Genomic DNA, 12,048 nt, shown 5'->3' on the forward strand with positions numbered 1-12,048 from the left:
ATTCCATATTCATTTTTTTTGCTCAGTGTAAACGTATTGCTTGGGTCCACCTATACGCATACTTAAAGCTGAAAACAGATACAACGTTTGATTAAAGTTTTGCGTTGGGCGTCGAGAAAAAAACAACAACAACAGGGCGACGACGATACCAAAGTCCAGCGTTTATCTGTTTGTCGGCATATATTTCAAATGAATTTGAATTTTTCGGCATCATGCCCAACAGTGTAAAAACGGCGAAAACGACACAAAACTTTAATGAAATGTTGTATCTGTTTTAAGCTTAAGCCTTATTTACACTGACACGTAAAACAAGTGTTTTGAGTAAATAAACCAGATGTTCAATGAATTTGCACCATACAATTCGCCTTTCATTAATATTCGTTTGGTGTAAATGCGGCCTTTTTGTGATAAGGGGATCTTTAGATTGATTTTTGTCTTATGATGAATAAATGTTTTTAGGCAGCCAATTGTTGCTTAAATACACAAAAAAATTATCAAAAATTAACAGGACTTGTGTTTTTTCATTTCTTCTCATCGTCAGATAGGTCTAGGATTAAAAATTAGTGATGAAAACCAATCCATTTCAAGCAACTTTCTTTGGTCAGCTGTTTTACACCAGGGCTGCATAGATTGATTTTCGTCTCGTCGTTAGACAATCATTTTTTAGGACAATATGTTGCATAAACGTCTGAAAAGTAGTTGTCCTTGCCCAGGAAAGGCAGCAATTCCACCTGTTTTAATCTTTTAAATCTATGGAACAACCCGTCGCTGGAGGAAGAAACCAATTATGGGTTAAAAGTGCCGAATGCTCTTTAGAGGTCTTATCATATCTTTCCTTTACCGACAGTATTCGGAAAAATACAAAAAAATGACCACAGATAGTGTTTTTTATGCCGATTCCAACGCTGTATACTTTTTGTTGGGGAAATGTACACTTCCTGAGATATGGGCCTCTGAAGTTCCGAAAATTCCCTTGTTTAAAGGCCGGCTACTTAGAGAAAATTTTTAATTTAAAAGAAAATGTTGTTCCCGTTCCCGAGATTGGCTTCTGTCCATAGGAGAAAGTCTCAAATCTCCGGCCGAAGGCCGGCTACTTAAATAAGCTTACGATTTTTGAAAAAAAAATATTGGGAACTGTCGGTAAAGGAAATTTGTTGCGGAAGTCCATACTTCCAGAAAAATTTCGTAAAAAATGTACAATTTAAAAAATATTTCCGTGCCCGAAGTAGCTCCTGTCCATAGGATAAAATATATAAGAAAAATTTACATTTTTTAAGAAAATTTCGTTCGCGAAGTGGGTAAACTCGACTTGTTTCTCAATCTCCTACTTAACCTAATCAATTTCTCTGAAAATTCACTACTAATCTATTATTTGTTTCCTTTCTTTGCAGAATCCAGCAATATCTATTTATTCAAAAAAGGGTATCTATAAATTATGGATCCAAGTCGACATCACGAATATATAGCCAACAATGACGAACGATCCAGAGTTCATACGGCATCGGCCGGCGGTTATTATAGCCGAGATATACCCGACATAGCATCACAGCGTTATTATGGATCAACAGCAGCAGCTCAGGCAACTACACATCCTCCTACGCTTCCTCCCGCTGCAGCTGCAGGGTCGTCAGCCGGAAGAAGTCACAGTAACTCAAGAATACCGTGCTGCGATTGCACAACAACACCAAGTGGCGCTAGAATTACCTGTAATAATTGTCGTCTTAATCCAAATGGTGATATGTGGCCAAATGCGTCGGTTGCATCAGCATCATCGTCCTCAAACTCAGGTCCTCCTCCTATTCCCGCCAATGACCTGCACTTGCAGCATAGAGGTGAATATCGGCAAATGGTGGGTGCAAATGAAGCCGCAATGCGTTCGGGGTCAATGAGGCAAAATGCAATGTATATGCAGCAACAGCAGCCGCCACCTGGGCCAGCTCCTCCCCCTAACAGTGGTGGTGGCGGCCCAATGCAACATCCTGGTGCTCCACCACCCTCCACTCAAAACATGATGCAAACCCATAGCATTAGTCGAACAAATTATTGGCCTCAAAATCCCTCATCAACCTCGCAACATTATGGTGAAGAGCACATACATGGACCTGGTCCAGGTCAATATGCAACTCATCATCATCCACATGTTAATGCTGCCGGCCCGCCTCCACCTCCCCATCAAGCCACAACTCAAACACAAATTGATATTAGTATAACAAGACGAACAGCTGCTGCTCCAGCTGGTCCTAGTGGTGCAACATCAATGGATGCCGGCGGTGGTAACTTATATGGCCAATATAAAGCTGTTACACATCCATCACACTCAGGTAGTTCCTATCCACCACCACAGCCATCTTCTTCGAATCCTCTGCATCATCATCAACAAAGGGGGGTTAGTGCAATAGGAGGACCACATGGGGGATCGTCGGGTCAAACACCTCCCATGGTTGGTGCTAGTAATACTTCTTCCCATTACATAACCAAGGAACAACGTGTATATCAAACAAAATACTCCTCCACCACAACGACAACAAAAATAGCCTACAATGCCACAGCAACATCAACGGCAGTCTATGATAATCACCATCCGCAACATGTGGCCAATAAAACGTCTTCTTCCGCCCCAGCTCCCCTAGTTGATCATCACGTTATAAATCCCAGCAATTTGCCTGCCTCAAAAGAACAACATCCCAGCCCTAACTATGCACGAAAATGTCCACAAATGTACTCCCCAGAAACGGCAGCTGAACAGAGTACCGCCCACCACCATCATCATCATCCACAGCATCCTCAGCATCATCATAATTTGTATATGCCCACGCCACAATTTAGTTCGGATAAATTTTCTCGAGCCTCACCGCAGCAGGTGTCTTCAGATTACACTAAATTTCGAGAAAGTCCTAGTGGTGCGGCGGTGAGTCCCTATATGGATAAATACAGTCACATACCACCGTCACCATCATCATCGTCTTCCCACTTAAGGGAATCGCCGCAATTTGTTACAGCCCAACAACAACAACAGCAGCAAACGCCCCGTAATTCCAATGCCTACAACACTTATAATAGCAACAATCCTCCTCCGAATCATCTTTCTCATCATTCTTCTGCCTCCTCAAAAGTACACCCACCGGAAATGTCTCCAATTATAATGAAACAATCTCCACATCCGCATTATCAGTATTCAAGAAGTCCTCTACAACCACCACCACCATCTGCAGCAGCAGCATCATCAGCATTACCACCGTCCGCCTCGCATGCACAATCACCGTATCAACAGATCCCTCCAGCACCCAACAAAATGAATTCTTCCTCCTCCTCTTCGGTGTTAGCACCACCCCAAGGAAATCCACCACACCCACCTCACTCATCGCAACGTTACCTTATGGACAGTGTAAAGAGAGAAGATTTGGAAATCTATGAAAGTTCCCCGCAGCATGCTTCGCGAGGTTCCGGTATTTATATTAATCCCTATAACACTCCACCGCCCACGGGGGGAGATTCTTGCTGTAAAGAGGTTACTCCATTATCGACATCATCGTCGCCATATACCACCCCCAATTATAGGGTGGAATCTCCACAATTCTATACCTCAAAATATGGTAAAATGTCAATAACACCGACAGCGGCGGCGGCGACGGATCCGAACAACAAACATGCAGCCCTACTTCAACAGAATACCCCACCACCCAGTCGGGCCCCTAGTCAAAGGGGTGGACATCCAGGCCAACCGGCCTATTATTATGATGGTAATCCGCATAGTGCTCCCTCGCCGGCAGCAGCCACAGCAGCTTCACCCAGTCCCTCGTCATCTTTGTTGGCCTCTTCAACAACAACATCACAAACCCACATACAACACACCGAATATGTGACAACAACATTACAACAAGGTCCAGGCGTAGGAGGAGTTGGAGTACATCACTCGCACCACAGCATGCCACCACACCACCAGTCCTCCTCATATCCCCCCAGCCAACCAACTGGCCAACATCATCAGGCAGCATCATTGAGGAATAATGAAGTGATGCCGACCGCCGCTCCATTACCTTATGAGCGATCAATACCACCCCAAAATCATGCTGCGGCAGGGCCACCATCCACCGTTATGAAGCACAGCATGGTAGTGGCACAACAAAATTCCGCAATGGTGCCAGGCCCACAAAATGTTTCCTCTGTACCACCCAGTTCTCATCATTATGCTTCCAAAATTTCCCCAAATCCAGCCGCGGCGAGTGTTGGTGGGGCTAACAAAAACAAACCCAATTACCGGGAACTGATAACACGCCAGCTGGCCATGCGTAATGCCACCTCAGAGGAGGAGTTGAATTTGCAGATTATTAAAAAGACCCTAAATGTGGGTGCACCGCCACCTTCACAGCCCCCGAATGCAAGAGTTGGTGGAGGACCTGTGGTGGGACCACATGCTGGTCCCCATACCATTGGAGTGGCAGGACCACCACTACCACCCGCAGCTCTACAACAGCCACAACCTACAGCTGGGCTTCCGCTCCCCGGCTCCAAGCTAGTAAATCACCATAGCACAACGGTTCCCGTGCCGTTACCACGACCTGCTGAAACATCTCGAATTTTTATAAAACAAGAGGATGATAAACCCTCCTCATCGTCTTCGGGTACTACTACCACAACATCTCCCCTTGATCTCTCAATGCGCACGGTTAAAACCAAGGCCGATTCCACAGAGTACAAATATCAACAAAGGCGGTCAACGCCCAATGCATTGTCGTCCACCTCTTCATCAGCAGCTGCGGGAGAAGGACGTTACACCTTGCCCAGGGTTGACTCCACACCGGTGTTCTCTGTACATGCCTTTGAGCCGGGTAATGCCACACCAGTGGTGGATATTACAGGCGGCAGCAGCAGCCGCGACAGTAGTCGGCGTCCCAGTCCCCACAATTCCAGACACAGTTCATTAGAGCGTAGTAGGAATTATACACCACCCACCCATCATGGCGCCAGGGATATTGTAGTGGGACCCTCCCATCCCAATAGTGTTTCCCCCATAGGCTCATCCTATCCACATCCAGCGGAAAGGCATTCAGGCTCATATACCCCACGAAGGGATGTTTCCCCAGCAATGATGTCTTCAAATAGTCCACATATAAAGGCAGGTTCCTCCACTTCGCTATATGATCCTGCAGGGCCTTGTGTTATAAAATCCGCACCCAAAACGGAACGGGACATAACGATACAACAACGTCATCCTCATCTACCGCAGGCAAGGCCAAGTGTTTTGGAAACCAATCCCTATGCCAGTGTTATAAAAACCGAACCTAAACGTTTGCCTATCTCCGAACAGGTAGCGGCTTCATCCTCCTCCTCAACATTGGCAGCTGTGGAACGTTTACCACCCGATACAAGCATAATGCCTCTACCCTTACGAAGTGGTGGTGGGGGTTATGGCAAATCTGTAATACCAAAAGTGGAAAGTCCCTCACCCACCAATACCTCGCAGGGTTGTGAAAGAAATCCCAATTTCCGAAAACGTCACATCCAGGAGTATTCTCATCAAATGTCCTCCACCGGAGAACCGTTGATTAAACAATCACGTTATTTAGACTCCTCGACAATGAAGGGGGAAATGATGCCCGGAGCACCAGCCACCAAACCCATAATACCCATGAGACCTGCTGATATTTCGGTGATTGCGGTAAATGAATCGAATCAACATGAATTGATGCCGGAACGCAGTCGGAACAGTGGAGTCATAGCAAGCACAAATGTTGTGGTCAAGAATCAGGCTCCGGTCATTGTAAACAATGTCCACCACTTGACTACTCCGCCACCTTCTTCTTCTGCTCATGGAATACCAACACCAACAGCAACAATACAAGGGCCAGGTGATCACGTTGGCTCCATGGGTACGGTTGTGTGCAAACAGGAGCCCTTGACACCCACGGGAGTGGTGGAACCCACCACCATAGCCAAGCAAGAACCCGCAATTGCTCAATCCAGCCAGCCTAGGATTAGGACAAAAGCAGAACTAAAAGGCTTTACCTTTAATCCACCACCTCCAGCACCTATCAGCAAACCAACGGAAGTGGAGATCCCCTCCCCCAACGAACCTGCAGGAGCTGTGGTGGTGAATATTAAACAAGAATCACCCACACCAACACCGCAATCACCGCCCCCACCCATTAAAATCAAAGAGGAAGAACCAGAATCCACAGTGGAAGAACTGCAGACCATACCTGGTTTGGAGGAGGATTTCTCCGAAAGTCAACTCTTAGACTTTGGCTGGAGTAATACCTGTAACAATTTTGTGGAACAACTTATAACCCGGCCGGCCAAGAAATCCATAATGCCGGGTTTGATAAATAAAACGCCAGTCGTAACCACCACCACCAAGTCCCCCAAGGAAATTTCTCCTGAAGTTTTGGATGCCTCTTCCCAAGATATTGGTGCTGGCAAATCGTCGAAACTCAACAATTTTTCGAATATTGAATCTGCTGCCGACACCACAACGAGAAGTTCTTTTCCTCATTTTGATGGTGGTGGCGTGGATTCCACCAGTATGAGAGATCCCCTCAATTCGCCTTCCTCATCAACGGGAATGATGCATAAAAAACTCAATAAATTGGGTAGGGACAAGAAACGTTACCAACAAGAAAAACGGTTGGCAGAACGCCTACAGAGTAGCAAGGATAGCTCTTCGGAGAGTGAAGATGAATTGGACAAACGAAAGACTGAACGCCTTAAGAAACCTTTGATGAAGGCCAAGAACAAAATGAAATCCAAATCGAACAGTGACAACAATTCTTCCTCCAATCAAATGAATGATAAGAATCAATTTTCGGATTGTGGTTCGGATTCGTCATCCAGTGAGGAGGAGGCAGAGACAGAGAAAAAGGAAAAACCAGCCAAACCCATGGCAACTGTGGCTGCCAAGAAGGAAATGCCCACAGGGAAGCTTGATAACAATACTGAGAAGTCGCAAGACAACAAAGCAAAGGGTGGGGATTTACTGCAAAAGATCAAAGAAGAACCCAAGGAAGATAAGGAGGAGGAGGTGACTAAAACCAACCCCCAACAAAACAAGGAAGCGAATGGTAAAAAGGAGATTAAGGAAGATAAATCCACAGATGGCAAAAAGTCCGCCAACACAGCTGCTGCTAAAAAATCTCAGGAAAGTGACAACAAAAAGCCTGCAGAATCATCAGCATCTTCTTCTGCTACTTCGGCAACATCATCTTCTTCCAGTTCCGAAGAAGGTGAAAATGCCAAGGAGGAAACAACAAAGGGCGGAAACAAAGTTCAAGCAACCAATAACACCTCGGCTGCCTCTAAAAAGCCAAACAGCAGTAACCTTTCTTCCTCATCCTCTCCTGCCAAATCCCCCACATTGGGGAAATTTAAAATTGGTCTCAACACCATGACCCGTTCCAAACTCAAACAACAAATGGAAGCCCAGATAGCCAACAGCAAGGTGCTGCGCAATGATAAAATCATACGCAACGATAAAATCCTGCGCAATTCCACCACCAAATCCATTAAGAGGAAATATGGACGCACGAAATATGTTGTCAACAATGTCAATAGTTATCTGGAATCGGGAGGGCTAAGTCGTGAATCTGGTGTGATGAAATCTACACGCCTCAAGGCCAAATTGGAAAGGAAAATAATGGCCCTGAATCATCTTAAGGGCAAGGATAAGAAAATCAACAACAAATTGAAGACTTCTTCACCTTTGGCAAAGGAATCGGCGGCTGCTGCTGCCGGCACAACACCCAATAAAAATGGGAAAAATGAAAATCTCCACGATCCAAATGTCCTGGAGTTGTATCGTTTTAAAAGGGCCCTAAAAGTGCCGCCAAGCCTTATTAGCATCAAGCATGCGGCAGACCATAAGATTGCCGCCTCCCTACCCGATTTGGAGAGGCATGCCTCGGCCTTGGAGGCCAAGAAAAAGAAGAAGAATAATTTAAAATCCCACAAAAATGAGAAATCCAGCAAAACAAAATCATCCTCAGGTGGTGGGGGTAACGGAAAACCCTCTCCCGAAGATGAGGAACCAAAATCAATTATTGATTTGCTACATTCCCGTGTCACCAAGGCCTCAGGTTTGAATGTTAGCAATAAATCCACCACAACCACTGCATCCAAACCAGCCAATACTCCCTCGAACAATACCAGCACACCCAAAACCCACACCACCACTTCCAGCGGAGGCAGCCTATCCTGTGTCATTGGTAAAAACTATGCCAACAGCAGCAACAATTGTGGCATGTTTAGTGAAACCTCACAGACCACCGAGTCCAGTGAATTGCAAATGTTACCACCTCTGAAACCCTCTTCCGATGAAGATGATGATGATGACAATGAATCTGCCACCAGTGCTAAAAAACGGCACTTTAGCATATTCGAGACCACAGTATTACCCACCAAGACCCGAACCGAATCAAAAATGCAACAGAAGAGGGAAAATATTCGAGAAATATTTGTGGGAGATGATAGGCCAGCCTCGGCGCCACCAGAAATGACCCAGACCTCGGATAGTGCAGGTGGAGGTATTGAAAAAATGACCTACGAACAAAAATATGAACAATTCCTGCAACAAATGAATATTGTCATCAGTTCCGATAAATCAGGAAGATTTAGTCGCACAGCAGGGGCCCGCAAACTATTACTACCCAGCACCCTAAACTCCAACAACAACTCTTCTTCCCTGAACATCAAACAAGAAGAAGTGGATACCGAAAGTACCAGTGTCATGGATCCGGATGAGCTAAAAGATGATCAAAAATCCGAAACCACACACACAATACGCAAAAAACGTGGTAAATATCTGCGGCGTAAAGGTAGCTCCGGCTTTGATTATATTCGCAAAAAGAAGAAACCTTCATCGAGTTCAGCCTCTGCTGCTGCACATCTACAAAATCACAATTCCAACAATTCGTCATATCACAATTTTGCAATTAAAACGGAAAAAATGGAAGTGGATGAATATGAACATCGAGTCAAGACCGAAGATGATGTCAGTCGAGAAATACAAAAATGGGTACTCAATAAAGGTGTGGGCCAAAGTACAATGCATAAGGCAGCCCGTCAGGGTTATATAGATGTGGTTGTCTATTGTTTGGAACGTATGAATATGAATCCAGATCAAAAGGATAACGCCGGTTATACACCTCTCCATGAGGCCTGTACAAATGGTTGGTTGGATATTGCCAGGGTTTTGCTACAATATGGTGCTAATCATTCGGCGGCAGCCCATTCGGGTATACGACCGTTACATGAGGCTAGTGAAAATGATCATGAAGAGATTGTAAGGTTGTTGCTGGCCTATGGTGCTGATCCTCTATTGGCTACATATTCAGGTAAGTTGGAAGAAAAGAAGACAGAAGAATGTATTTTTTTGTTGTTGTAATGTGTAAGATTTGTATTAGAAACACACTTTCTTTCAGAAAGGGTCTAAAGAAGCACCCTTTGTTTCAGAAAGGGTCTAAAGAAGCACCCTTTGTTTCAGAAAGGGTCTAAAGAAGCACCCTTTGTTTCAGAAAGGGTCTAAAGAAGCACCCTTTCTTTCAGAAAGAGTCTAAAGAAGCACCCTTTCTTTCGGAAGAAGTCATTAGAAGCACCCTTTCTTTCAGAAATAGTCATTAGAAGCACCCTTTCTTTCAGAATGAGGCATTAGAAACACCCTTTCTTTCAGAAAGAGTCATTAGAAGCACCATTTCTTTCAGAAAGAGTCATTAGAAGTACCCTTTCTTTCAGAAAGAGTCATTAGAAGCACCATTTCCTTCAGAAAGAGTCATTAGAAGTACCCTTTCTTTCAGAAAGAGTCATTAAAAGCACCATTTCCTTCAGAAAGAGTCATTAGAAGCAACCTTTCTTTCAGAAAGAGTCATTAGAAGCACCTTTTCTTTCAGAAAGGGTCTAAGGAAGGACCCTTTCTTTCAGAAAGATTCATTTGAAACACCCTTTCTTTCAGAAAGAGTCATTAGAAGCACCCTTTCTTTCAGAAAGAGTCATTAGAAGCACCCTTTCTTTCAGAAAGAGTCATTAGAAGCACCCTTTCTTTCAGAAAGAGTCATTAGAAGCACCCTTTCTTTCAGAAAGAGTCATTAGAAGCACCCTTTTTTGCAGAAAGAGTCATTAGAATCACTATTAATTTCAGAACGAGTCATTAGAAGCACACCTTCTTTCAGAAAGAGTCATTAGAAGCACACCTTCTTTCAGAAAGAGTCATTAGAAGCACACCTTCTTTCAGAAAGAGTCATTAGAAGCACCATTTCTTTTAGAAAGAGTCATTAGAAGCACCCTTTCTTTCAGAAAGAGTCATTAGAAGCACCCTTTCTCTCAGAAAGAGTCATTAGAAGCACCCTTTCTTTCAGAAAGAGTCATTAGAAGCACCCTTTCTTTCAGAAAGAGTCATTAGAAGCACGCTTTCTTTCAGAAAGAGTCATTAGAAGCACGCTTTCTTTCAGAAAGAGTCATTAGAAGCACGCTTTCTTTCAGAAAGAGTCATTAGAAGCACGCTTTCTTTCAGAAAGAGTCATTAGAAGCACGCTTTCTTTCAGAAAGAGTCATTAGAAGCACCCTTTCTTTCAGAAAGAGTCATTAGAAGCACCCTTTCTTTCAGAAAGAGTCATTAGAAGCACCCTTTCTCTCAGAAAGAGTCATTAGAAGCACCCTTTATTTCAGAAAGAGTCATTAGAAGCACCCTTTCTTTGGGAAAGAGTCATTAGAAGCACCCTTTCTTTCAGAAAGAGTCATTAGAAGCAGCCTTTCTTTCAGAAAGAGTCATTAGAAGCACCCTTTCTTTCATAAAGTGTCATTAGAAGCACCCTTTCTTTCAGAAAGAGTCATTAGAAGCATCCTTTTTTTTAGAAAGGGTCATTAGAATCACCCTTTTTTTTCAGAGTCATTAGAAGCACCCTTTCTTTCAGAAAGAGTCATTAGAAGCACCCTTTCTTTCAGAAAGAGTCATTAGAAGCACCCTTTCTTTCAGAAAGAGTCATTAGAAGCACCCTTTCTTTCAGAAAGATTCATTAGAAACACCCTTTCTTTCAGAAAAAATTATTAGAGGCACCATTTCTTTCAGAAATAGCCATTATAAGCATCCTTTCTTTCAGAAAGTGTCATTAGAATCACCCTTTCTTTCAGAAAGTGTAATTAGAATCTCCCTTTCTTTTAGAAAGAGTCATTAGAATCACCCTTTCTTTTAGAAAGAGTCATTAGAATCACCCTTTCTTTCAGAAAGTGTCATTAGAATCACCCTTTCTTTCAGAAAGTGTCATTAGAATCACCCTTTCTTTCAGAAAGAGTCATTCGAAGCACATTTTCTTTTAGAAAGAGTCATTAGAAGCTCATTTTCTTTTAGAAAGAGTCATTAGAAGCTCATTTTCTTTTAGAAAGAGTCATTAGAAACACCCTTTCTCTCAGAAAGAGTCATTAGAAGAACCCTTTCTTTCAGAAAGAGTCATTAGAAGCACCCTTTCTTTCAGAAAGAGTCATTAGAAGCACCCTTTCTTTCAGAAAGTGTCGTTAGAAGTACCCTTTCTTCATAAAGTGTCATTAGAAGCACTCTTTCTTGCAGAAAAAGTCATTGGAAGCACCCTTTCTTTCAGAAAGAGTCATTAGAAGCACCCTTTCTTTCAGAAAGACTCATTACAAGCACCCTTTCTTTCAGAAAGAGTCATTAGAAGCACCCTTTCTTTCAGAAAGAGTCATTAGAAACACCCTTTCCTTCCGAAAGGGTCTATCGAAGCACCCTTGTTTTCTGGTCATTAGAAGTTTCCATTCTTTCAGAAACAGTCCCTTTCTTTTAGAAAGCAACAAAGTGAAAACATATTCTTTCTTTTTTTTTTTTTTTTATTAAATTACCGATCTTCATATAAAATGTCTCCTTTTTCCGTTGCAGGTCAAACTCCCTTAATGTTAGCTTCAAGCACACAAATGCGTGATATTTTAAATAATCATTTAATAGATGTACAAAATATGGGACCTGAACGTAAGCCATGGAAATTTAATGGACCATGGGAAATATACGGTAAGTATATATTTGAATATTCTTAAAACAAACAATAATTTATTTTG

At 43.2% G+C, this 12,048-nt stretch overlaps 1 protein-coding gene across 1 annotated transcript in view; it reads left to right on the forward strand.

The window, feature by feature from the left end:
* The window catches only part of LOC141401320 (uncharacterized), a 110,011-nt gene that overhangs the window by 90,352 nt on the left and 7,611 nt on the right, over positions 1-12,048 (forward strand). Inside the window, exons 2-3 of the mRNA XM_073981458.1 lie at positions 1,392-9,326; positions 11,873-12,001. Coding sequence (XP_073837559.1) covers positions 1,436-9,326; positions 11,873-12,001 — 8,020 coding nt within the window. The 5' untranslated portion in view covers positions 1,392-1,435. The remainder of the gene's footprint in view (positions 1-1,391; positions 9,327-11,872; positions 12,002-12,048) is intronic.

This window comes from Musca autumnalis, unplaced genomic scaffold (genome assembly GCF_047663935.1).
Source record: "Musca autumnalis isolate F117 unplaced genomic scaffold, ASM4766393v1 scaffold_4, whole genome shotgun sequence".
Taxonomy (NCBI): Eukaryota; Metazoa; Arthropoda; class Insecta; order Diptera; family Muscidae; genus Musca; species Musca autumnalis.